The 26,994-nt window shown below is 45.1% G+C and overlaps 1 protein-coding gene and 1 long non-coding RNA gene across 4 annotated transcripts in view; one reads left to right on the plus strand and one right to left on the minus strand.

The window, feature by feature from the left end:
* Window positions 1-16,778, minus strand: LOC128108686 (uncharacterized). Its single transcript, XR_008217584.1, has 2 exons — window positions 16,666-16,778; window positions 1-847 (listed from the first exon to the last, which is right to left on the minus strand). It is a non-coding gene; the product is annotated as an uncharacterized LOC128108686 (long non-coding RNA).
* The window catches only part of Nudt9 (nudix hydrolase 9), a 23,889-nt gene continuing 13,538 nt past the window's right edge, over window positions 16,644-26,994 (plus strand). The window contains exons 1-3 of one of the 3 annotated variants that reach the window (XM_052735572.1): window positions 16,644-16,752; window positions 21,213-21,452; window positions 25,773-25,868. In XM_052735572.1, the coding sequence (XP_052591532.1) occupies window positions 21,256-21,452; window positions 25,773-25,868 (293 nt within the window). In that variant the 5' untranslated portion in view covers window positions 16,644-16,752; window positions 21,213-21,255. Of the gene's footprint in view, window positions 16,753-16,848; window positions 17,068-17,427; window positions 17,650-21,212; window positions 21,453-25,772; window positions 25,869-26,994 lie in introns of those variants that run through there. The other 2 variants (XM_052735571.1, XM_052735573.1) reach the window with 2 other exon arrangements.

The raw sequence follows: 26,994 nt of genomic DNA on the forward strand, positions 1-26,994 counted from the left end.
TTGAGGAGGAAAGGTTTATTTCAGTTTACAGTTCTCTATCACAGTCCACCACAAGGACAAGAACTCGGCAGGGCAGGATCCTGGAGGCGGGAACTCAGCAGGGCAGGATCCTGGAGGCGGGAACTCAGCAGGACAGGAACCTGGAGGCGGGAACTCGGCAGGGCAGGAACCTGGAGGCGGGAACTCAGCAGGGCAGGATCCTGGAGGCGGGAACTCAGCAGGGCAGGATCCTGGAGGCGGGAACTCAGCAGGGCAGGATCCTGGAGGCGGGAACTCAAGTAGGATAGGATCCTGGAGGTGGGAACTCAGCAGGACAGGATCCTGGAGGCGGGAACTCGGCAGGGCAGGAACCTGGAGGCGGGAACTCAGCAGGGCAGGATCCTGGAGGTGGGAACTCAGCAGGACAGGATCCTGGAGGCGGGAACTCAGCAGGGCAGGATCCTGGAGGCGGGAACTCAGCAGGGCAGGATCCTGGAGGCGGGAACTCAGCAGGACAGGAACCTGGAGGCGGGAACTCAGCAGGGCAGGATCCTGGAGGCAGGAGCTGACACAGAGGCCATGGAGGGGTGCTGCTTACTGGCTTGCTCCTAGTGACTTGCTCAGCCTGCTTTCTCATAGAATCCAGGACCACTTGCCCAAGGGTCCTGGGCCTGCCTTCATCAATAGTCAATCAAGAAAATGCCCCACAGGTTTTCCCACAGGTCAATCTGGTGCGGACATTTTCTCAACTGAGGTTCCTGCTCCCAGATGAATGTAGCTTGTATGACGTTGACACAGAACTAGCAGCACAGTATCTCAGCACTGAAGGCTGAGGTAGGAGGATCACTGGTTCAAGGTTAGTCTGATTCTGTCTCAAAAAACCAAGAGTTGGGCATATAGCTAAGTCCCAGAAGGCTCACATAACACCCTAACATGCACCACATCTTATACAGTCTGATTTACCATACCATTTTGTATTTTAATTAAATCCTAAACAATACAATTTATAGAATGTTATTAAATTGCCTGTTTGCATACAAATTTTTGACAATATGTATAGAGAATTGTCATCTAGAATATTTAAATGAGTCAGCATGAATGACGGGAGGTCAAATATCAAACACCAGCTTGAACTGAAACACTACTGTTCGACATGGGAGGAGAAAGCCGAATGAGGCAGAGAATGGAACTTTATTTATTTCCCACGGTGTAATGAAAATGTACTACTATTTAATCTTTGTTTTTCCTAACCTTGGGCAAAAATACTGCTATTTGTGGATCAAAACCATGAACAACAAGTGATCTGAGTTAAAGACTAAGAAAATGCCATTACAGCTTGTTTCTCTTCATATTTTTGCATAAACTATACAAACTGGGATATACCAAATAAATCAACTTGATGACATATAAACCATGAAGGAAAATAAAAAGGCAAGGGCGGCTAGTCAATGAGATGCTAATTTATGAAAAGGTTAGTTTCATTGTGTAATTACAGCTGTTTCTGTCTCTAGGAGACTGCAGGTGGGAGAGAGCTGACTGTGGAGGTAACTGTCGTGGGGTAGTGTCTTTGGGGTATTTTATATCTGGATGCAGAGAGAGAAATAAACACACTTTCACTTCGAACCTCCCGCAGAGTTAAAAGGAGTCATTCTCACCACTGACAAAAGGGACATATGGCTCCTCTCTTAGCCTCTGCCTGTGGTGCTATTCGCATATCAAGGTCTACTCTAGCCTCTAGGCTCCCCCAATCCCTACTCACAGGTGCCTGTCACAGAGTCGTTCTGATTCTCCACCCCCACCCTAAACCTCTTCAGCCCCTGAGCTTCCCTTCCCTTCCCCCAGCTTCTCTGGTTCCTATATAACCTGGCCATTTTGGCTACACACTTGTGGCCTGTTGGTTCTCCTCTTGACTCTGCTCCTGGGCCTCTCTTCACTGTCTGTTTGTCCTCTCTCCTCTTCCTTTTCTCTCTCTTCCTGTCTCATTTCCCCCTCCTTTCTCCTCTCATGACCTGGTTCAGCCTAGACCCTTCCAGATGCCTGTGGCTGGGCTCTCCCTCATATCTACCATAAACCTTCTCCTCAACCACACCTGGGAGCAGTCACGTCCTCATTCTCATTCACTAGCTGGTGTTTAAACATGCTTAGGGTACTAGCATCCATGCTAATTAGCTCCATGCACATTTACTATGCCTCTGGTTTAAGGTTATGGATTACCCAGCAGTTGTGGTTATCTCCCTTTAGGGGGCATCTCTGTTCTGCCCTCTGGTGTTCTTTAGCCTTCATTGAGAATTATGTATCTGAGCTTCACGGGATCTCAGCTGTTTGTGGCATGGGCAGCTTCACTTATATACTACATACAGTGCATCTCCTCTTGGGCAAACTCTTTGAGAACTATGTTCTCTCTCTGGCAGGTCTGATGAAAACTCCTCACTGTATTTGTCCTCACGCCCTATCATGCCTTAGCTCCAGGTGTGCTGACAAGGTAAGGGAAGGTGCCCACAGGCCACACCTTTCCCTTCACCATCAGCTGCTTCACTGCAATTTATAGCATAAATTATTAAGGGAGTATATTCAACTTGTTTGTGTATGTGAGCATGTGTGTATGCTCATCGGTGCACTGGTGCATGCATGTGTGCAAGCACACAAACATATGTGCACTGGTGTGAAGGCCCAGAGGTCAATCAACCTTAGATGCTGTTCCTCAGGACAGGTGTCCATCTTGGTTTTGAGATGGGGTCTCTTCTCTGGGACTCACCCATTAGGCGAGGCCAGCCCCAGGATTCTTCCTGTCCTGGCCTCTCCAGCACTGGGATTCAAGCATGTACCACCATGCCCAATTTTTTATGTCGACTCTGGGAACTGACCTCTGCTCCTCATGCTAATGTGGCAAGCACTTGGAAGACTGAGCTGTCTCCTCAATCCTTAACTGTATTACTATTAATTATTTATTTTTCTAAGACAGGGCCTCTCTGTGTAGTCCTGGCTGCCCTGGATCTAGCTCTGTAGCCCAGGCTGGCATCAAACTCACAGAGATCTGCCTGCCTCTCTGCCTCCTGAGTGCTAGGTTTAGAGGAATGTGCCACCACTGCCTGGCTGTATTTCTTAATAATGAGGCAACGAATAACTTGAGGCAATGAATAACTTGTGGGTAGCACTTTGGAGTATAGCTGAAGTGCCATTCCTCAGGATCTTTTAAAATATAGTACATTGTCACTGACCCAATAATCTGTGTTTTAAAGATGGAATCAGAGAAACAGTGATCACATAAGCATACATATTCACCATTTTGAAGACTAATTTAGCCACAGAATGATTTCAGAAAACTATGATCTATCAGGCCCTAAGTATGGAAATACTTCCCAAGGACATGCATTGAGAAAAGTAAATTAAATTCCTGGCTGATATTCTATAGCCATGAGGCCAGAAGTGAACTAGTTATATAAAGATCAAGTGTGACATGAATTTAAATATGGACATCTTATGTAAGACTTTCACTCCACCAGCTGTCCAAACTGTACCTTTTTATTATTTTGTAGTACTGGTACTGGGGTCAAACTACAGACTTGAGCGTGCCAGGGAAGCACTCTAGCACTAAGTGGGAGTCCTTGTCCAGTGTTTCCGCTCTGCACCAGCACTCACTGCCTCTCTGTAATTGATCCAGTTTCTGTGACTGCTGACCCCAGGAAAAGCTCTGCATGAGGAGGAGGAGGAGGTTCCAACCTTCTCCATGGTCTCCACTTGTTATCTTGGGCTTCCCCTCAAGATGACTACGGATATTCATTATAACTTACTCCAAAGGAGAGCATTTCCACTCAGGGAGGCATAAAGGAAAGGCAAGGGGCTCAATGGCCTCACCTTGTTGCCTGGGGCATTAGTCAACGTTCTTAACACAATTCCTCTTTCCTGCTCTGGACCTTACCTTTCACGGCACTGAAATCACCCGACACTCAGGAGCCCTTTTCCTTTTTTTTTTTTTTTTTTTTTTTTTTTTTGGTTTTTCGAGACAGGGTTTCTCTGTGTAGCTTTGCGCCTTTCCTGGAACTCGCTTTGGAGACCAGGCTGGCCTCGAACTCACAGAGATCCGCCTGGCTCTGCCTCCCGAGTGCTGGGATAAAGATCACCTTTGTTATTTGTAGCCTTCCAGGCCCCTAAAGACTTATCTGCTTGATTTCCTGAGGGCTTTAGAGAATTGCCAACCCTCTGTCTTTGCCCTTTTTATCTCCACATTAAATAAGGTGACTTACTGGTGTTAACTCTCTGCCTTTTACTGATGACCTGTAATAACCTTTCCAAGTTCATTGCTCTTTGATACATGTGGGGAAGGTGAAGCTCTGTCTCTGAGCTCTCTCTGTTACACGACCATGAAAACATTGTACAATATTATGCATTAGAGGCCCATCTATGCAGGGGAGTATGAATAAGGCAAAAAATTATAGTGGACCTCCTTTTTATCTGATTGTATCATTTATGCTTCTATTCATGACCTTGAGCTTTCCCAGCTATTGTACTGCTTGCTCTCCAGTTTCAGCTTGGAGCCCCCACCTCCACCCACCCACCCTCGCTCAGCACCCCACGTCCTCTAGCTCACCCGCTTGAATGAGCTTACTAGAGTCTCTGCTTGACTGGCTTTCTCTAATAAAGAGTCACTTCCATGTCCCATCCCCAGACTCCTTCCCTGCTCTCCCAAGCGGACCCAGGCTGGTCCTCCTAAGTGTTTGTGAGGCCCCCTGCCATTCTCTCCTATGATCTGCTGTGGCAAGCTGAACACTCCCCAGACCAACTCACCCCCTCAATCACTACGGAGGGAGGAGACCCCAGGCTCCTGGAGGAACTGCTGCCATTCTTCAAACTCCCTGTACTGCCTTTCCCACCCTCCACCCTCTGATGACATCATGGCCTCTGACAAAGATAGAACTGATCACAAGAAGTCTCCTCATCCCAGCACCAAACCCACCTGATCCCGGGAGCTGTCTCTTCCATTGCTGCCACTGAGAGGCTATATGGCTTTGTGTACACACACACACACACACACACACACACAGAGAGACAGAGAGAAAGAGAGAGAGAGACAGAGAGAGAGAGAGAGAGAGACAGAGAGAGAGAGAGAGAGAGAGAGAGACAGAGAGAGAGAGAGAGAGAGAGAGAGAGAGAGAGAGAGAGAGAGAGAGAAGAGAGCAGGCACCTTTCATTCGTTGTTTCAGCCTTCTGCAAATGTTCCCTCTTCTTGGTGGAGTTGGTTTTTTTTTTTTTGAGACAGGGTTTCTCTGTGTAGTTTTGGTGCCTGTCCTGGATCTTGCTCTTTAGAACAGGCTGGCCTTGAACTCAGAGAGATCCACCTGGCTCTGCCTCCTGAGTGCTGGGATTAAAGGCGTGCGCCACCACCTCCCGGCTGGAGTTGGTTTTTAAACAGCAAGTGATTTTTTTTTGTCCTGGAAAGAATCTTCCTTCAGAGCCCAAAGGCTTGGCTGTCAGAGAGGAAACACTTTACTCTCTAGTGTCCAATATTTGGGGGCCTGTGAATTGAACTGATAAAAGATTACTGGGAGAATTTTTTTTTATCAGAAGCATGTGATCAGAGAGGCAGGATTAAGGGCACATGGGCATTGTAAGGGGAGGGGAGGAACTATTTGCTTTTCTACTGCTGTAACAAGACATTAACCAAAAAGCACCTTGGGGGAGGAAAGACTTATCATCTTACAGAATTTGGAAGAACATTTGTAGTTTCCTTAGGCATTAAATGTTTTTAATAACATGTTGGTCATTGTCACTTGAGTTCCCCTGGTTGAGGACTGGTAGTCTACTAGGGCTGTGTAATAGACCTACAGCTGATTTCCAAATAGCAAATATTTCTGTACCATAAAATTCAGAGTTCTGCTCCACAGCGACAGGGCCTTCTGCTCTTGACTGTCCACTGGAAGATACCATACAATCTCTTATCTCCCACAGATAACTCCTGGGCCAAGAACACATCCTTCAGCACAGGCTGGCTTGACCTAGAACACTGTGTTCCTCTGGGTTTTACTCAAAAGTGGACGTGTAAAAATGGCCAAAGTTGCCGGGCGGTGGTGGCGCACGCCTTTAATCCCAGCACTCGGGAGGCAGAGCCAGGCGGATCTCTGTGAGTTCGAGGCCAGCCTGGTCTCCAAAGCGAGTTCCAGGAAAGGCGCAAAGCTACACAGAGAAACCCTGTCTCGAAAAACCAAAAAAAAAAAAAAAAAAAAAAAAAAAAAAAATGGCCAAACTCATTTACCCAATGTTTATCTATATTCATGATATTGAAATCCAAAGAGGCCTCAATGTCACCTATTCTCAGTAGAACATGATAGAAAGAGCAACATTGTGCATCTACCTTCAAGGGATGCCTCAGATAGTTGGCCCTCTATACATTTCATAGAAGCAACAGGTGTTCAGATTCCAATGGAGTTTAATCTCCATTTTCTGGTACTTGTATGTCTCATTAGTGCATCCGGATTACAAGCTGTTTGCTGACCACAGAGTCCATGAAAATTGATGTTATAAACATGAGCCAGAATAGTACTCTGCAGAATGTCATTTTACGTAAGGCCCTTATGAGCTCTATTTGTGGAAGACAGCTGAAAGGTTTACAAAGACCTAGAATGTGTCTGCCCTTTGTGAAAGGAAACTACTTCCCACTTCTTTTTTTTTTTTTTTTTTGTTTTTCGAGACAGGGTTTCTCTGTGTAGCTTTGCGCCTCTCCTGGAACTCACTTGGTAGCCCAGGCTGGCCTCGAACTCACAGAGATCCGCCTGGCTCTGCCTCCCGAGTGCTGGGATTAAAGGCGTGCGCCACCACCGCCCGGCTACTTCCCACTTCTTAAAATGACCAGTAGTGGAAAGAAAACATGCACCAGGTCATTAGTGCCATTAGGACACAGATGGAGTAAGATTGGTACCACAGTGGAAGAGCTCTTAAGACTGGAGCTTCTGTATGATTAACTGTCTGAGAGTCTACCAGCATTCACCACATGCATCTGATTTGGAAAATGGGACTGAGGAGTGTGAGATTCTGATGGAGATGATCACCCCTATACTATAGAATCTCCTGATAGTGGTGCTGATCTTTGCTCTACCGAATGAGATTACCTCTGACTCACTTGGCCTTTCTTTTCCCAATGCCCCTTCCATAGATCAGGTATGGAAGTATTCCTATGCCAATTTCTATTGGTGATCAAGGGAATAACTATAGGGTGGGCTCAGAGAGCCAAAAGATCTGCTGTGCCTTGAATGTAGGTCAAGATTCCATTTATCACTTAGTGTTGGTGAGTGTCTAGCAGAGAGGCCATGAGAGCATTCCAGCTTCCTTGATGGAAATATTACAAAGTCAGCGCAAATATTACAAAGTCTGGACGTTACCTTTTGCCTAGTCTACAATTGCTCTGTTGAACAGTCATAAACCTATTTGGAAAAGTAATGGAGGAATATGTTATCTGTATTTTTGTGGTGTCAGTATAGCACTACCCTTTGGTTAGTGACTCTTGATCAAAGGACAGGTTCATGTTGACAAACTGGGTGAGAGGTCATGATTATCTACTAGGGCTTGTCCACCCAGCTTTATGTGGGAACTGGGGACCTGAACTCCTGTCCTCAGCTTGTGCAGTAAGCCACCTGCCCATCCTCCCTTTCTGGACTCCTTTCCTTGTTTTTGTGCTGGCCCCCACTTACTGCTCTTCACCCCCCCCCCCCCATGGAAACACCCGGGTCCTCTAGATCTTTTTTCTCTGCTAGCTGAAACAAGCTAAGCCTCATTAAGGGAGAACACAGCTAAGTTACACGAGGAAAAAATGAATTCCTGATCCTGACTTCTTTCCCTCGGGTTCCCAAAGCCCATGCACCTCTACTGCACCTGTTTCCTGCAGGGCACAGCAGCCGGTCACCAGAAACTAGAACATTCACTGTCAACCCTAGGGGAGAACTACCCACTGAACAGACTTTTCTGGCAGCCTACATGGTCTACTCTCCACAAGACTCAGGGGGTAACCTCCAGACGTTTCTGTAGGTGGACAAAGATGGATAACTTATCTGTTTTTCAGTAAACCACAGTCACACCCTCTTCAACAAGACCTCCATCTTTTCCTTGGGCATTCTGTCCCTGCTGTATTGGATCTTGCACATTCCTGCTGTACATCCTTTCTTAGAGACCCCCATCTCTCAGTAGCCAATCCTGTATCATACTGGTCCCCTCTTAGAATTAGTTCATTTTGTTGGATTTGACCTGTCCTGGAAGTTCTAGGTTCTTTCTTTTACCCTAAACACCCTCATCTCAGCCCTTGTGATCTTGCTCTTTTTCTACTAGGACCCAAGTTTTGGCCTCAGACACCTAGCAAAACTGCGTTCATCTTTAAATTTCTACTACCTTTATAACTAAATCTGAGGCCTGCACTTTAGTTCAAAGTACTACATGGTTCAGTGATATAAGGTGTTCTTTAAATGGTGATATAAGACTCCTGAGTTTGATATCCTATAATGGATAGATGACTGATTGGTTTGTTCTTCTGACTTTTCTTTTTCAAGACATCTAAAACCATTTCTAAACCAGCCAACTTTATTCCTTAGCCTAATGATTTCTCCTATCATTGGAGAATCAATGCCTCCCACATGAGGCAATGCTTGCCTTATGTCTCCACGAATGAAGTCTTGGTATGCGTTTTACTGTTGCATTCTGTCAGTTATCTCTCAATTTAACCATTTGCCATGAAGTCCTCATACTGAATCAGAATCCTACCCTCAACGTCTCACTGCCAGACTACTTCTCTTATCAACTGTCACAGCTTAGATGCCAGAAAAGCAGAGCCCAAGACACACACGGAGAGCTTTTTAAGTGATTCTAGGGAAATGAATTCGAAACCTGTGAAACAGTGGGAAAACAAAAAACTAATGAATACAAGGGTATGTTACTGATGTGTGATGCTTTAGGAGTTTGAGACTTGTGATTCTGATGAGTCATATGGTACTCAGAATTTTCCATCCAAAGGATGAGAGAGAACTCATCTATAGGTTCTTGCTCTCCACTGTTCAATGGGTTGTCTGTGGAATGTCAATTTGTACTTCCCAGGAGGGCAGGTGGCCTTCAGTACAGCCATATGGGATCCTTATGGGTTTATCTCGCAAACTTGGCATCAGAAAAGCCCCATGGCAGATAGAGATGTTGTACAGGTGTTTACACATGAGCAAAACTGATAGTGGCAGTAATAAGTGGTTAAAAAATGTGGTGAGTAGATGGCTGACACAGTGATCAAGGAGGAGACTGTTGTCAAGTTCCAAAGCTAAGCAGAAGCTATGGTAATTTGAATTTAATTTTAAAAAATTATTGTGTGTGTGTGTGTGTGTGTGTGTGTGTGTATACACCATGGTGCATATGTGGAAGACAACTTTGTGGAGCTGATTCTCTCCTTCCACCTTTATTTACACAGGTTCTGGAGACTGAACTCAGGTTATCAGGCTTGTGCGCCAAGCACTTTACTCACCAAGCCACCTCATGGGCCACTCACTATTTGAACTCACAGTGCACCGGAAAATCACTGACCAGGGGACTGGAAAGATGGCTTAGCTGGCTCTCAGAACCCTTATGGTGGCTTACAAAAACTCATGTTCCAGGGGATTTGCTGTCCTCTTCTGGCTTCCATGGGCACTGCATGCATATGGTGCACTCACATACACGCAGGCAAAACACCTACCATATACATGAAACATTTAAAGTGGAGAGACAGAACCACTGAAAAGGTTCTAAATAATACAGTCATGTGCTCTGACTTCAGAGTTTAAAAAGACCCACTCTGTGGTCAGTGTGGGAAATTGGCTTCTAAAAAGACCCACTCTGTGGTCAGTGTGGGAAATTGGCTTCTAAAAAGACCCACTCTGTGGTCAGTGTGGGAAATTGGCTTCTGGAAGAGAAGGTATAAAAGACAAACGGAAGTGATCATAGAGTACAGATGGTGGGTTTAAACAGGGTGCCTGAGGTAGGTAGAGTGGAAACAAACCAGAGTAAGGACTGCTAAGGGCCTACATGTGGAATAGGAGCACTCAAGGATAATTCTCGGGGATGGCCTATGGCTCCATTTAACTGTATATACTCAAAATAAATGAAGTGATTCCAGTTTTTTGAGACACGCCTTTTTGTACAGACTGGCTTTCCTCAGGATCATGATCCTCTTGCTTCAGACTCCTGAGTGCTGTAATAATAGGCGCATATCGCACGTTTGGCTTCACAAGGTAGTTTTCTATGTGATGTGGAAACTCCTCTAGTTTTATAAATACTAATGTATTGATGGGAGTTTACTTATAGGACACAATAGAGGGAACAAAATTATTAAAAACATCAAATTCATGCATATTTGTTTTCAACTAGCTGCTTAAATACACTTATTTCTTTCATGTAATAAATGTTGATAAAAACATTGAAAAATACTTTCAACTCAAAAGTACTTTTTCTGAACTCTCTCTCGTAACACATAGCAACACATTTGTGAAAACTGTCCTTGAATGAGTTTGTCTTGCTTGACAACTTATCTGAGAATCAAGACTTATTTTTTCTCAAATGGCAGTGAGTTTGTCAGGCCTTTTGAACATCCTTCATCATGTCACATCTTAGAACGCTGAGTAACTGAGTAAATGCTTGTCTCTTGGCACAGTAGACTGTTTCCTTTTTGTTTTCTGCCTCGCTTGAGCAACATATAGTACAGGTTTATTAAAATCTACTCAATTATGACCCCTGGAGACAACGTTGTGTGGCCTGCTGCAGTGCAAGTTAAAAAGACTCTTAGGGAAGGGGCATTCCACAGCCACACTGTATTGCCAATGTATTGATCAAAACAACCCTGTAGCTGCCCTAGTAATTTTATTTACATGTGTAGGAGTGGTTTTGCCTGTTTGTATGTGTGTACTATGTGCCTGCTTGGTGTCCTAAGAGACCTTTGGATCCCTTGGGACTGGAGTTACAGATAGCTGTTTACTACCATGGGAGGTGCCTGGGAATTGAACCCAGGTCCTCTGGAAGAGGAGCCAGTTCTCTTAACCCCTGAGGCATCTCCCCAAGCCTGCCCTAGTGGATTCCTTAAGGAACAGAGGGAAAGAGGGAACTTGATTTTCTGAGTATGTAACATGCTGCATCTTCTGCAGTAGAGGTATTTTAAGGCTTGCTTATTCTCTATGTCCAGTGACTCTTACTCTTCCTTAAGATCTCATATCAAGTGTTGCTTCTTAGGGGGACTTTCCCAGCCCTGACCAGGTCTCCCATCATCCCTCTGCAGAACAACCTGACCCTCCAGTCAGAACACAAATGCAGCTTGACATTTATTTGTGTGATTATTTTCTTTTTAAACCACTACCTCCTCAGCTAACCCACAGATTTGTAAGGGCAGCCTGATAACTAATGGTGGTTGTTTCATTCACTTCACATCCACAGTATCTGCCACTGTGCTTAAATAATTCAGGCATTTAATAGTGAACACATACATGTTTGGTTAGGAAGTGGAGCTCATAGTCATTCAGTTCTAAATTTAAATCATGATAAAGTAAGCTGAAACATTATCCCCAAAGGTACCTATAAATAGTAACTAATGGAAATAAGGCTTTTACAGATGTCATTAAGGGTGTGGAGATGCAGTTCTTATCCTGGGTTGTCTGGACTGGCACTAAATTATATCAAAGAGTGAGGCCAAAACAGAAAAGGTGGAAGGCAATATGACTACAGCAGCAGAGACTGGAGTGATGTGACCACAAGCCATGGGATGCTAGGAGTCACAAGGACCTAGAAGGCAGAGAAGGCGAAGAACAGACTCTTGTAGAGCCCTCCGATAGTGTGGTCCTGCTGCCATTTTGACTTTGGAACTGTGAAACTAGTTTCCGACTTTTAGAACCATGAGATTAAAAAATTTCTAGTTCAAACTATTGATCTGTTGCGGCAATGAAAGAACATGGACACAATGGGCTGCACAAACTATTAGATATGTCGTATGAACCTGGACAAGTTACCTAATTTGCAACCTGGTGCTGAGTCTGTACCCCACCCCAGGGAAAACCACAGCAGATGCCCTAGAGGACATGGTAACATGTATAACATAGGACAATTTGTAGAGATTATGCTGAAAACATAGTTATTATGATGTTTCTTAGGCATTTTATAAACTGTTTTGCTTAGTTCTCATGGCTCCATGTTGACTATCACATCTCCTCATTTCACAGTTGAGGAAACAGAGAAGTTAAACAGTCTGCTCAAATTGCATGATCAAAATGAAAAATACCATGGGAATAATTTTTTGAAATATTTTAGATGTGTTTTTAAAATATTCTCATATCTTATTGCCAGATGCACTCCATCCACTGAAATAATAGTTCCAGTGTTTCAGAGGGAAGAAAAGATATGGTCAGAACAAAGGCGTGACTGTCAGGGGGACTTTCAGTCTCTAGCACAGGATTAATCTTGAAAGCCAAGCTTTGTTGAGTGAGAGTTTTAAAAATTCTTTCATTGCCCCTTAACTCATCAAAAAGCAGAACCTGTGGGGGTGAAGCTAAAGACATAGGAGGCATGAAGAAAACCCTTACGTTTGGGAATGGGGAGGGAAGCTATGCTTGACCCAGTAGATTGTGAGAACGAAAGGAGAAATGAGAGTAAGTGATACATCAAGAAACCAGCCACCCACTTTTCACTCTGCTAGAGTTTGGGTTTCTGAATGTCTCCAGGAGGCCCATGTGTTCAAGCCTGGTTTCCAGACTTTAGCACTACTGGGAGATGATGGTGGAACCTCTGGGAGGTGGGGCCTATCAGGAAGAAGCTGGGCCACTGGTGACCAACTCAAGGGGTATTGGAACCCCGGCCCCAGTTCCTTCTTCTCTCACATTCTGCCCACAAAGTGAACAGCTTGATTGTGCTCTGTGCACAATGTGCTGCCTGGGCATAAGTCCGAGAGCAACAGGGCCAACCAGCCCTGGGAAACCATGAGCCAAACAAAACCTCAGAAGTTCATGTATCTTACGGAGATAATGGAAAGCTGATGACTGTGTACTCACGCCACCATAACTCATGATCTCACCATGGTAACTCATAATAAACTTCTGTTTATCCACTTTCAACTTGGGTAACTTCTTCTTCCTTCTCTTCTTTGACTGAATCTCACTATGTAGCCCTCACTGGCCTGGACTTTGCTGTGTAATCCCAGCTGTCCTTGAACTCAGGTCTGCCTGCCTCTGCCTCTGCTGGGATTAAAAGCAGCACTGCTAATTCCAGCCATGTCTCTATTCTGGGAAGACTAAATCCGTGAGTTTGAATGGCTTTTTATAGCGTGAGATCTAGAAAAAACACAGCAAAGGTTTCACTGTCATGTCAGATTAAAAAAACAAACCCAACCATGACTTAGCCAATTAGAAATTTGTCTTCCAGCCGGGCAGTGGTGGGGCACACCTTTAATCCCACCACTCAGAAGGCAGAGGCAGGAGGATCTCTGTGAGTTCCAGGACAGCAAGAGCTCAACAGTGAAACCTTGTCTCAAAAAACCAAAAAAAAGAAAAGGAAAGGAAAGAAACTTGTTTTCCTCCATTCCGAAGCAGCTTGTCCAGGCTTGATGCAAATATTCAGGACCCACTGGAGCTTCAGCTTCCTTCTTGTGCTCTACTTGGCACAGCTTCCGACAGGGCAGTCTCCATTTTCAGGAGAGTTGCCCTCCTTCCCGGCAGGGACAAAATGTGGAGGTGGAATGGACATGTGGAGCAAGTCAGACCCGTTCACCAGGGAGACGGCATGTTCTCACAAGACCCACACAGCAAACTTACACCTTACTCTCACTGACCACAGAGGACCACGTGGCTCCTCAGCTGCAGGAGTGCAGAGAAGGTTCCATGTTAGCAGGTGTTTTCCACAGGAACCACGAGGGAAGAAGGCCAAGCCTCACTGCTCACAGTGCTTCAGTGTGCTGGCCTTCTGTTGTTAGTTTCCAGTCTTGTTAGACGGACTGTTCTTCTCTTGTGCCGTGGCTAGCAGTTTCCTACCGTCCATCTCTGCTCAACTGGGACCGGCTCAGGAAAGCCTACTGCAATGCAAAGTGACTCCTTTCTCAAGCAGCGACTCTCCCACAGGAGACTGTTTACTCCCCCACCCCACCCCTTTTCTCCTCCTCCTGCCCTTCCTACCTTTTCCCTTCTCCTCTCTTGAGGCAGCATAGCCTCTGAACCTTGCTATGTGCCAAGGATGACCTTGAAGTTCTGATTCTCCTGCCTCCTGAGTGCCAGGATTACAAGATCAGCACCACAAGTCCTCAGTGCTTTGGGCACGGTAAGTGCACACTCTAATAACTTAGCTACATCCCCAGTCACTGAGCACTCCCTTATCAGATGTCACTAGCTTCTTATTACTCATTTCCCTCTACAAGAAAGCAGCCCTTTGGGAGACAGGGTCTCTCTCTATAGCCCAGGCTATCCTAGAACTCTCTATGTAGACCAGGCTAGTCTCAAATTGCAGAGATACATCTGCCTCTGCTTCTTGAGTGCTGGAATTAAAGGTGTGCACCACCATGCCCTATTTGATATTTATTTTTTAAATACTCATTCTTTTTTGAGACGAGATTTTACTATAAAGCCCAGGCTGGCTCTGAACTTCTGATCCTTGTGCCCCAGCTTCCCGAGAGCTGGAATTTACACTTACAAGCTATTAAGATCTGCTTTCAAATGTACATTGAACTGAAGTTCCTAGAAAAAAAAAAGCCACAACTACATCAATATTCTACAAGGTTGGCTAACTGATGAGGGGTCAATGATTGAAGAGTTGGAATGTTGCAGGTCCAGAGCCAAATTATTTTGGGCTATCTATCTAAATAGCTATTTATTGTCCTCACTGTGACTATTACATAAATCCTGTTTTAATACATAAACAGACCCCATCCCAAAGAAGATCACATAACATCTGAGGCCCATATTAGAGATTTCACTGATGTGCTGTAACTGGGGCCTACTTGATGTTTCTACTAATGTATCTAAAGTGTCTTGATTTGGGATTTTCTTTGTTCTATTGCTATAGGAACTTAATGAAATTGTTACCACCTTGGAACATGATATTTGGGGTAATCTAAATCTCTGTTCCTGAGGCCATAGGCATTCACATTTTGCTCCAGAAGAAACTCTGAGACCCTTTGAATTGAGAGCTATGCTTTTTCTATCAACAATATTTTAAGAAAAATGCTACTTGAAAGGAGCTGTCAAAGATAAATAATGCCTGAGCTATAGCGATGGCTCAGAGATTAAGAGCACTGGCTGCTCTTCCTGAGGACTTGGGTTCAATTCCTACCACCTACACAGTGGCTTACAACTTTAATTCCAGTCTTGAGGGATCCAAAGCCCTTTTCTGGCCTATGTCGGCACTACACACTTGGGATGCCCAGACCTTCAGGCAAAACTCCTATACACACAAAAGTAAATAAATCTTAAAAAGATAAGCCTATATGAGGACATTAGTTAAAGACACAAGGAAAGATTTTACTGATGACAGCTGCCATGAGAAAGACTGCACTATGAACTGGATTCTATTTTCATGAAACAAAAGGGTGGAGATTTTTAGAGGCTGGGGAATGTTGCTGAAAGATCTAGAGTGCTGGTGAGTGTTGATGGCTGTGACCGGGCCACTTGTCCAGTAGAGAAATAAACTTCTCTGATGACAGGAGGCAATGGAACAAGTTGAAGTAAGACAACCATCTCTCAGAGGAAGTGGAGCCCAAGGTGAATTATCTTCCTTGAATGCTGGCACCTCCGACAGATGGCTATCAGCTCCAGGAAAAATTAGGTTGCACTCCAAAGTGCAGAGAAGGAATATATAGTTATAATCTTTACTTCAGGACCTACCTATATGGAACCGGATTTGGGCTGGGAGAATAAAAAAAGGAAATTTCCCATACCTCGAGGGATTTTAAGGGGTGTAGTATAATCACAAAGACAACACCCTAAACTGCTGTAATCTGTGTTACAGCAGAGTCAGGTTCCTTACTGCTGTTCCATCCCGACAGTCCTGCAGTTTCCAGGATATAGCTAAAATCTGATTGATCTGGCTTTAAAAACTGCCAACACCTTATGGTATGTTTCAAAAGTGCAGAGGCCAAAGCTGACTATATGCTTAAAACTTACCAACTTGTCTCATTAACAAATAAAAATAGGAATGCCAGGACGCAAGCTGCTCTCCACACCTGGCTGTACCACTTTAAACCTAACTTTTGCCCTCCGTTAATTAGTTTATTATCCCGACTGTGTGCTTGTTTAGGAGGGGTTTGGGATCAAGTGGGACAGAGGCTGGCTGTCCTTTTGGACGGAGAGGCTTATGGGAAATACTGACACCATGGAAGGCGGCACACAGGGAGCTCTAGGAGGCTCAGACCGGGGGCTCCAGGCTTCGGATCCCTTCCTATAGGTCAAAAAACAGCGGGGAGCAGGTCACCTGACTGAGCGGATCACGTGACTGGCGGTTACCGCTCACAGGCGGTCGCTGAGTCAGCTCCGAGGGCACGGTCCGAAAAGCGAGTTGGTTTACTTCTGGAAACCAGCCCGCTGTCGTTTCGGGAACCGTCCCTGAGTCATTATTCCACGCCTCCTCCTAACCTCGAATCGCTCATGTGACTCTGCACGGCCTTCCTCTCCCGGTCCCTTCCCTTCCGCTTTGGCCTCCGGGTTCCTCCCTCCGCGCCCCGCCGCTCACCTCCGTGCGCCTGCGCAGACGGGGGGTCAGGCGGGCAGGCCGCGGGGTTGGTTTGCGGCATCGTCGTAAAGCGCCGTCGTGCGGCCGGTGCGTCGTGGGGCTGCGGGCGCCGCGGGCTGCGGACAGCCGGCTTGGGTGGGGGGGACGTCGGCGTCCCGCTAGGGGCGAGCGCGGCCGGGTCCTAGTGCCCGCTGGCTGCCCGGCGCGGGGCTCCTCGCTGCGGGGCTCCTCGCTGCGGGGCTCGAGCGAGGCCCGGCGGCTTGCAGACCCCTCGCCGGTCGCGCGCCGGGCGCCCATGGCCGGCCGCTCCCTGGGGCAGGCGGTAGCCACCGTGTCGCTCTCAGTGGCCCTCGCGTCCCTGACTGTGCGGTCCTCAGGCTGCCGCGGCGTCCCCGCGTCCAGGTACCCCGTTTCTGGGACGGGCTGCGGCTCCCTCCGCCGACCTCGGGTGGACTGCGACCCCCACTTGCCCTTCCTGAAGGTTCTGTGTAGGCTTTGCCCGAGTGCTGGATTTTGGGGAAAAAAAACCTATCAGCAAGGACCTCTCTCGATCTCTGATGTCTAAATTTGCCATCATAGATGAGCCGCCAGTGTTAATTCATAGACCACCGGAGAGTTTAAAGAGCGCTTTTTGGGTTGCTCTGCGTGAGGGGTAATGCTGGATACCTGTAATGGAAACATATATACTGTTACTGTGAGTTGCAGATATTGCTTGCTGTGCGCAGGAAGGCGATTGACTATTGGCTTTTGGTTCCATCGATAGACTGGAAATCGAAGTGTAAACTCGCTCTTTCTCTTTGTGCTGGACAAGGTGGCCGCGACTTTACTAGTGACTTGGAAAGTTTCTGTTAAGTTCTCGGACACCATTGTCTGTAGCAGTGGTCCTAACCCTCACCTCCTTAAAACACATACACCCACACCTCAAACTTGACTGTATCCAGGAGGTAGACTATCACCAAGCTTCAGTTTCACAGAGGAAAAGAGGTTAGTTCTGTGGCCGGCTTATAAGACCAAATTTGAAATTTCTGAGGGCTCCGCTTACAGAAGTGACACCTTCCTTCACCTTTTGGAAAACAGAAACCACTTCTACTGTGATTTGTAGGTCCCATGGTTTCATCTGTTTTCTGTCTTCCTGACAGGTTAAAACCCCTCAGTCAGAGTGTCCTCTGTTTGCTGGTGTGAATGAACTTCCTTTTATACATCTGGTCTTCTTCAGTGGGGTTTGCAGAGGGAAAAACTCAGCTCCCTGGAAGTCACTAATGCCACTTTTGTTGATTGTTACCAGAACAGTGTCAAGCTGCTTGGTGTTTATTCTTTGTTTTAGTAAAATGGGGAAGGGAACTCTGAAAGTGGTGTATCCAGAACTGAAACTGCATGTTCAGAAGTGAAGTCCAAAGCTGAGTCAGCAAGAATGTGTTGCATGCCTGCTAATCTAATACTGTAAACCCTGTGGGGACAGGCAAGAGCAGTGTGCCATCAAGAGTTTGTGACTGTAGTTTTCTTTAGGGGTGTGGCCCAGCTTAGAGCCTGGATCTGGATTCTGACTCAGCTGAGAATATATGACCTCAGCTAACCTATTAAGGTTCCTGAGTCTTTATTAGACTTATTTCCAAAATAAGGATTTTTGAGAGTCACATGAGTGGGCAGAATTCCGTTGCTTAGAGCAGGGCCTTGCAAGTGCATGGGTATCTCTCATAAATTATAACATCGAGATTTTCTTCAGTTCAAAGCAACATGCCGCTATTGAATTTCTTTTATTGCCAGTCTTAGGAACTGGTCTCTTCTTTGTAAGATGCATTTTGTTAGTTTCCTAATTCCTATTTGTTAGGGCAAAAATTTCTTGCACAGATCTGTTATTCAATAAAGAAAGACTTAGGCTCTGTATATGTATGTAGTAAGTGTTCTTGTATGTATGTAGTAAGTGTTCTTGTTCTAGTGGTCGTCCCTGCCTTACATCGGAGAGCAGATGTAAATGGGGATCACACTTCTCTGCAGGGAAGATGCATAGTCTGATTTCATTTTGCTATTTGTTTTAAAAATATTTATGGGTGTTCTCTCTCTCTCTCTCTGTTATGTGTGTGCTCGTTTGTGTGTGTGTGTGTGTGTGTGTGTGCATGTGTCTGTGCAGTTATGAGTGCCTGTGTACCTGTGTGGAGCCCAGCAGATGATATTGGGTGTCTCAGCACTCACTGTTTGCCTGTTCATTTGAGGAAGATTCTCTCCCTGAACACATAAAAAAAATTGTGTGTTTTTTTCGGCTGGGCTGGATCCTGAATCCCCCCCCCCCCCCCCTTAAGTCACAGGTGTGTGTGGACTACCTGGCTTTTTAGATGAGTCCTGGGACCTGAAGGCCTGAACTCTCGCACTCAGTGATTGGGTAGTTGCTGTTCTTGGTGGAAGTGCTGTCTCTCCAGCTCCATTCTTTTTCTGACGGAATTCAGTTGACTTAGGAAAGTAAGCAGTCAGGCGTGTAAGTCTGAGACCAGAGAGCATGTTGACACAGTTCTGCTTGCTTAGTCTAAATTGGGGAACAGAGAACCTCAGATTACTTAAATATTTTTGGTACGTGTGGTTGGGATAGAATAATGAATTTTTTTTCTTTTTTTTTCCTATTCCCATCCATGTAACTTATCTCTCATTTCAAAAGAGAGAGCAGGACTCTGTTAACTTTTTAAAAACATAGACCTGGAGTCTGGTTAGATAAATACACATGTCTTACACTTATGTATTTTTGAGTATGAGCTTTGAATGGTCTTTATTTTTCAGAGAATTCATATCTTGGATTTCCAGATTTTTAGTGGCTGAAGGTAGCATGTCATCAGATAGGAAAATAATGAAAACCCACCAGTTTTATTGGTTTGTGAGGCAGTCTGCTGAGCAGCCTGGCTGGCTCTGATCAGGTGACCTTCCTAGCTGTCCCCACTCCTTGGGAATCATACTTGTACATTGCACAAAGTGAGTCAGGTTATATATTCTCCTGCTTTTCACTGGAGCCCAGCTCTGTAGCTAGAGTTTTCCTGCCTGGCCCACAGTCAGTACAAATCTTTGTTACCCACCAGTCCCACAGCAGCTCAGACCCGACCAAGTAAACACAGAGACTTACATTGCTTACAAACTGTATGGCCGTGGCAAGCTTCTTGCTAACTGTTCTTATAGCTTAAATTAATCCATTTCTATAAATCTATACCTTGCCACGTGGCTTGTGGCTTACCAGCGTCTTCACATGCTGCTTGTCATGGTGGCAGCTGGCAGTGACTCCTTCTGCCTTCCTGATCTTTCTTTTCTCCTCTCTGTTAGTCCCGCCTATACTTCCTGCCTAGCCACTGGCCAATCAGTGTTTTATTTATTGACCAATCAGAGCAATTTGACATACAGACCATCCCACAGCCCAGCTCCCTGGGGTGGGAACCGCCTCGTTAGTTGGGCATGCCCTGCAGGTTGGGAGTTTGACAGTACCTCATGGAGGCAGAGTGCATGCAAAATGAAGTGGTAGTGTTTTGAAAGTCTCTAAATGGGTGACAGAAAACAGCTTGCATTACACTCACAGCTATAGACACAGACAGCAGGGTGGAATTGGAGCTACTAAAGTCAGGCAGAACAGACAGTCTGTAACTTTTTTACAAAACAGTCATTCTGTGTTGGTGTGACTGCTGAGGTAACTCATGCCCACATAAAAACTTGCACATACCTTTTTATTAATAAACTCCTGTTTGTAATTTTGCCCATGGCTGATTTCTCATAACACTCCCGCCCCTTTCCTAAGAGGAAGCAAAACGAAATTTCCGCCTTCTGTTTCCTCAGCTAAAATAATTGCAGTCAATAGGCAACAGTTATGAGATGAACTAGTTTGTGTGTGCATGCTGGTGCATGTCAGTGTGTGTGTGTGTGTGTGTGTGTGTGTGTGTCCATGTGTCCATATGGAGGCCAGAGGTTGATCCTGGATGTCTTCCTTGGCCCCTGAGACGGGGTCTCTCTCACTGACCCTGGAGCTCACCGGTAGGCTGGCTGGCTGTTGAGCTTTCCCGGTGAGCATCCTTCACCTCCGATGTTGTGGTGACAGTACTGAGGTACTCACTTTTTGTGTCGGTGCTAGGGCTCTGACCTGAGGTCCTTGTGCAAGCATTCTGCTAACTGAGTTATCTCTCCAGTCCAGATTTAGCTAATTTTCAAAAGCTCGATATTTGGAAAAACCCCTTGTGGATGCTACGTGTTCTTAACTTGAATTTTTTTGATTTAAAAGTGTTTATTTTGCGTGTGCATGTGTATGCACAGATGAGTGCAGGTGCCCTCAGAGGTCAGAGGCCTTGGATACTCTGGAGCTGGAGTTGTAGGTGGTTGTGCGTTGTCTGACTTAGGTGTTAGGAATCAAGCTTGGGTCCTCTGGAAGAGCAATATATGCTTTTAACTGCCCAGTCATCAATCTCTTCAGCCCCAATTTTCTAATTTTTAAGTATTTGAAATTGAAAAATGTTTTGGGAAACTTTGAACTAGGTTATTTAATTCATATTTTAGAATGTTCATAAGATGCTTTTCTTTTTTCTCCTTAGGAACTCATTTCCATACTGTGGATTTCACCTTAACGCCAACATCATGTCTGGTTCTAATGATGCCAAAGACAATTCCCACAACAAGGCTCGGACATCTCCTTACCCAGGTTCGAAAGTTGAACGGAGTCAGGTTCCTAATGAGAAGGTGGGCTGGCTTGTTGAGTGGCAAGACTATAACCCAGTGGAGTACACTGCAGTCTCTGTCTTGGCTGGCCCCAGGTGGGCGGATCCTCAGATCAGGTGAGAGGTGGGTGTTAGCTGGGTGTAAGATATCTACAGGTCATGTGTTTTCAGTTATCGTTTGTCCCTAGAGAAATCATTTTTATCCATTCTGGGCATTGTTACAAGTCAGTTTCTTCCCAAACCAAATAATCCATGTTTGTTTACTCTTTGCTAAGTTTTGCGAGGATCTCTCCTAATAGGCATATCTATTTTGCTTTGAAATACCTGCTGTTTGTGTTGAAATGATAACAGTGGATGGTGTCTGTGGACAGAAGTTTTCCTGTGTTCCACCCGGCCCGCAGCAGCTTATAAAATAATCAGAGGCTTAATATTAATTACAAACTCTTTGGTCTATGGCTCAGGCTTCTTGCTAGCTCTTTCATCTTAAATTAACCCATTTCTATTAATCTATACTTTGCCTCGTGGTCGTGGTATTACCAGTCTGCTGGCATCCTGTTCCTCCTTGGGCAGCTGGATCCTGTCTCCCTGACCCCGCCCTCTTCTCCCTGTGTCTCTCTTGGATTTCCCACCTGGCCCTTACCCTGCCTTACCATAGGCCAAAGCAGCTTCTTTGTTAACCAATGGTAAGCACCACATGTTCACAGGATACAGGAAGACCATCCCACAGCAGGTGTCTGTTTTTGCGCGTCCCAGTTGGGTTAACAGTTGTACACCTCTGTTGTTTCCAGCAGAGCTGGGCTGGTATTTGAGGTTGTGAAAATGTTTGTCAGACATTTTTCCAGATTGTCAAAAACAGATGATGCGCATGATAAAATAGGAAAGGGAGAGAGCAGAGTGGGGAAGGAGGAGAGGGGAGGCAGAGTGCTTTGTGTTCCTGGAAGTGCTGGGTTGGTTCATATTTCATGATCATGTTCTCTTTCCAGCTTTGCCATGCTACACAAAAATTATGTGTATTTAAGATGTGCAGCTCAGTGGTTGGTTTCACACGTACATTGTGAAGCGGTTACCATAGTAACACCAGTTAACACCCTCACTGCTGTCCCGTATACTTCTTTTTGTGGTGTGGTGAGAACACTGGAGATCTGTCTCCAGCACAGTGTGGGCTGTGCTCACTGAGCTGGACAGAAGAGCCCCAGAATTGATCCTCATACGAAACCAAAACCTCCAGTCCTTGCCGCATTATCTTCCCCGTGTGCCTGCTGTTTATGTTTCCTTTAATGGTGAATCTAATACAGTAGTAGGACTGTTTGCTTTGTAAAAAGCTTTCAGGAGCTGGACAGAGGGCTCAGTAGTTAAGAGCACTTGTTGCTCTTATGGAGGACCCGGGTTTGGTTTCCAGCACTTACATGGTAGTGCACAGCCTTCATAACTCCAGTTTCAGGGGCTTTCTTATCTCCAGGGGCAGCCTGGAGATATATGTAATAAATACAGGCAAAACACTCATACATGTGAAATAAAGTCAATCTAAAAATTATTTTTAAAAGTTACTCATTCATTGGATTTATTTTAATTATTTTATTTTACTTCTTTGTTGCTGGTCATTGCTAAGTATCCAAGTGGTCTACCACTAAGGAACATTCTCAGCCTAAGCTTGTATTTTAACTCGTGTATAAAAACATAAGGCTGCACTGATGTTTGGATACATGTATATATTTGAATCAGGTTAAACATAGCTATCTCCTCAAACCTCCTTCTTTAAGTTGAAAACATTCCAAATCATTTCTTCTAGCCCTTTGAAATGGTCTGTAATCACTCTGAAGTCACCATAGTGTACAATAGCACCAGAACCCGTAATCCTATGTAAGTATTCCTCAGTGCCCGTTGAGTAGGTTGTTCTCCAACCCCTTTGCAGCAGTGCTTTCCTGTCGGGGCCGCCAGCTCAAAATCACTACACAGAGACTTAGTATCAATTATGAAAGCTTGGTCATTAGCTTAGGCTTGTCTCAGCCAGCTCTGATAACTTAAATTAACCCATTTATATGAATCTACGTTTTGCCACTTGGTGTTACCTTTTCCATCTTGTATCTCCTGATTCTCTCCGTGTCTGAGTGGCGACTCTGCCTTTCTTCTTCCCAGAATTCTCTCTCTGCTTGGAATTTCCACCTATATCTCCTGCCTAGCTATTGGCCATTCAGCTTTTTATTATAACAGTCACAGCAAATGCATCTATCTTCACACAGTGTACAAATACCCCACAACATTTCCCTCTTTTGTTGAAATAAAAGGGAAAAGTTTTAACTCTGATACAGTAAAAATATATACAATAGGAACAATTATCAAGTAAGAATTACATTTGCAATGTCCAGTCCATTTGTATTTGGCAAATTTGGAGAATTTGTGACCGTATGTTGGTCTGACATTTACGTCTGAGCTGAGCAAAATGACTTTAGCTGAAGAGATTGGTAAGTGGTTAAAGTGCTTGCTGTAAGAGCGTTTGGACCTGAGTTTGGTCCCTAGAACCAATGTAAAGAGGCAGGAGTAGGGGGGAGGTGGGAGTGTGTGGGGGCAGGTGTAGCATGCGCTTGTAACCCCAGTGCTGGAGAGGCTGGGATCATGGGATCCCTGGAGCCTGCTGGCCAGCAGCCCAGGATATTTGGCCAGTTTCAGACCAGTAAGAGGTTCTGTCTAAGAAACAATGAGTGGATGGCTGCTGAGAATTGATCCCCGAGGTTGACCTCCGGTCTCCACACACACAAACATGCACACGTGCATCCCCACCCTGCACTTCTAACAACAAAAATTAAACAAGTTGATTGAGGTAGATATTAGGAGAGGGTAACTACAGGGAAGGAAGTGTAAGCGGGTGATTGGGTAGTCAGCAGCTGCCCACACACAGTTCCTTAGGGAGTGAGTGCTGCCATCTAATGGCTCAGCGGGGGTTACCATTCACAATACTATATTTTATATCATATAATTTGTATATATAAGAACTAGAAAAGAGGATTTCAAAGTTCCCCATGTAAGGAAGTGGTAAATGTGTAAGATGATGTAAACGCTAATGACTTAAATTAGGTCATCACGTTTTTATAAATGTACCAGATGGTCACTGTACCCCATAATATGTACAGCGATTATGCATCAATTAAAAAGACAAAAAAAGCCAGGTGGCAGTGGTGCACGCCTTTAATCCCAGCACTCGGGAGGCAGAGGCAGGCCTGGTCTACAGAGTGAGTTCCAGGACAGGTACCAAAACTACACCGAGAAACCCTGTCTCAAAATCAAAAAAAAAGAAAGGAAAGCACCAATCTTTGCTCTGCTGGTGGCTGTGGTTTATAACGTGTACTTTAACTCAGTTGCCTCCTGAGTTTATTCTCTTACACTCTGCTAAACTGCCATCACAGAGCCTCAGAAGGAAAAGAGCCCCAGGCCTCCCTCATCCAGAATCTAGCAAGTAATATATGCACATATGTAAACAGTGGACACGTGGGTGCAGCGTCATATGAAGAGGACAAGAAAGGCTGCATATAAGGGGCGAGGAAGGGCTGAGTGCAGGTGCTGGACATGAGTTACGAAAGAGGACATACAGCTAATTGCCATTCTAGTTCTAACTGATGCATTCTTTGGTTTTGGTAGTGGATAAGTGCAAGGGAATATGTTTGATACAGAAAGTGTAACATGTAATGCAGAACTTCTCGGCCTCTGTTCTGAATGCCCACGTTAACTGTATAGAAGGCCATTGAGTTGTATGGGTTCTAGGTCTGGTTCATCTTGGTCTTGTTTTAATTTATTTGCAAGATTTTACATACTGTTTATTATAAAATCTTTCTGTTGAGGCATGACATAAATGCAGTATATGTGCATTTCCAAAGTGTGCAGTTTAGTAAATGTGCAATTCAGGTCAACATCTCCAGCATTTCCAGAGGACTATGGCTATTTTTGATATGTGTCATATTTACTGTATAGTTGAGGAGATGAATTCACCCTTTGCGAATTTTGATGATATGTGGATATTTGACAGCATTAACCAATATGCATTAGATTAAGGTAAAGTCACTTGGAGGCAGTAGGGATGTCACGCTGTTCAGAAGGAACCTTTGGTTGGGAACCCCGTGGGAGCTGGCTTTTGCCGCAGCGTTCCCACAGATGGTTCTGGGTTGCTGGTATGATGTGGACATTTTGCTCATGTAGGAGGGGCTCCCTTCCTTCTTTCAAAAGGGTTTATAGGCCTAATAATATGACATCTTTTTCTGCTTTGGCTAAGAGGGTTTTTGCCCACCCCTAGAGCCTGTTTTGATCGAATAAGATGATTTATAAATCAGAACTTACTCTTAAAATTTTTCAAAGATACTGTTTATTATGAATAGCAGTGAGTTAGGTTGTTAAGCTGTAGGTGGTGTTTAATCATCGTTTTATTTTGCATTGTCATTCTCATTGCAGTGAAAGCAACTTTTCTCCCAAATTCAATGAAAAGGATGGGCACGTGGAGAGAAAGAGCCAGAACGGCCTGTACGAGATTGAGAATGGAAGACCCAGGTGGGTGCTGGCGTGGAGTGACTTAGCCTAAGATCTCAAGGGAGAGGAGGTGTTAGCAGTCTACAGTGTAACTGTAAGAGCCAGGCACGATCATTTTCACAGAACTCCTCGTGCATTCACAGGTGGTGTGAGTGCAGATGCGGTGATGATTCATAGCAGTTTGCACACAGCTAGTAAGTGCTGGAGACAGGATTTGAGTGTATTGTTTCATTATTTTATCTTGAAGGTTGAAATAATTGAATAAGTATAAAAAGGACTAAAATTTATATTTTCAATGGATATTTATTAAATGAGCTAATGGCTTATAGTAAGAATTTATTCAAATATGTAAGACATGAAAGATAGTAAAACTCTTTGCTGGGTAAAATTGCTCAGTGTATAAAGTCTCTACTACAAGGCTGACCATCTGCCCCAGGGGACCCATGTTGGAAGGAGAGATTGAGTCCTGTAGCTTGTTCTCTGACACACACACACACACACACACACACACACACACACACACACCCCACACACTAAATAGAATGCAATTTAAAAGACAAGTAAAACCCAGTAATTTAAACATCAAGGCTCTTTTTGCCCATCTCCTGTTCCTGTCCTTCTGTGAATTTGAAAAAAAAATTATTGTCAGTTGTCCAGGTGACTTAAAAAAAGTGAGTTTAGTGCAAAACAATATAAAAATACACTCAGTTTCAACAGCAGTGATGCAGATGGGCCTGAGTGCGGATGCGGTGATGTCATGGGGTGTGAGTGCGGATGTGGTGATGATCATGGGGCCTGAGTGCGGATGTGGTGATGTCATGGGGCCTAAGTGCAGATGTGGTGATGTCATGGGGCCTGAGTGCGGATGTGGTGATGTCATGGGGCCTGAGTGCAGATGTGGTGATGTCATGGGGCCTGAGTGCAGATGTGGTGATGTCATGGGGCCTGAGTGCAGATGTGGTGATGTCATGGGGCCTGAGTGCAGATGTGGTGATGTCATGGGGCCTGAGTGCAGATGTGGTGATGTCATGGGGCCTGAGTGCGGATGTGGTGATGATCATGGGGCCTGAGTGCGGATGTGGTGATGATCATGGGGCCTGAGTGCAGATGTGGTGATGATCATGGGGCCTGAGTGCGGATGTGGTGA

This window comes from Peromyscus californicus, unplaced genomic scaffold, assembly GCF_007827085.1.
Source record: "Peromyscus californicus insignis strain IS unplaced genomic scaffold, ASM782708v3 Scaffold_13__1_contigs__length_99412109, whole genome shotgun sequence".
NCBI classification, from domain to species: Eukaryota; Metazoa; Chordata; class Mammalia; order Rodentia; family Cricetidae; genus Peromyscus; species Peromyscus californicus.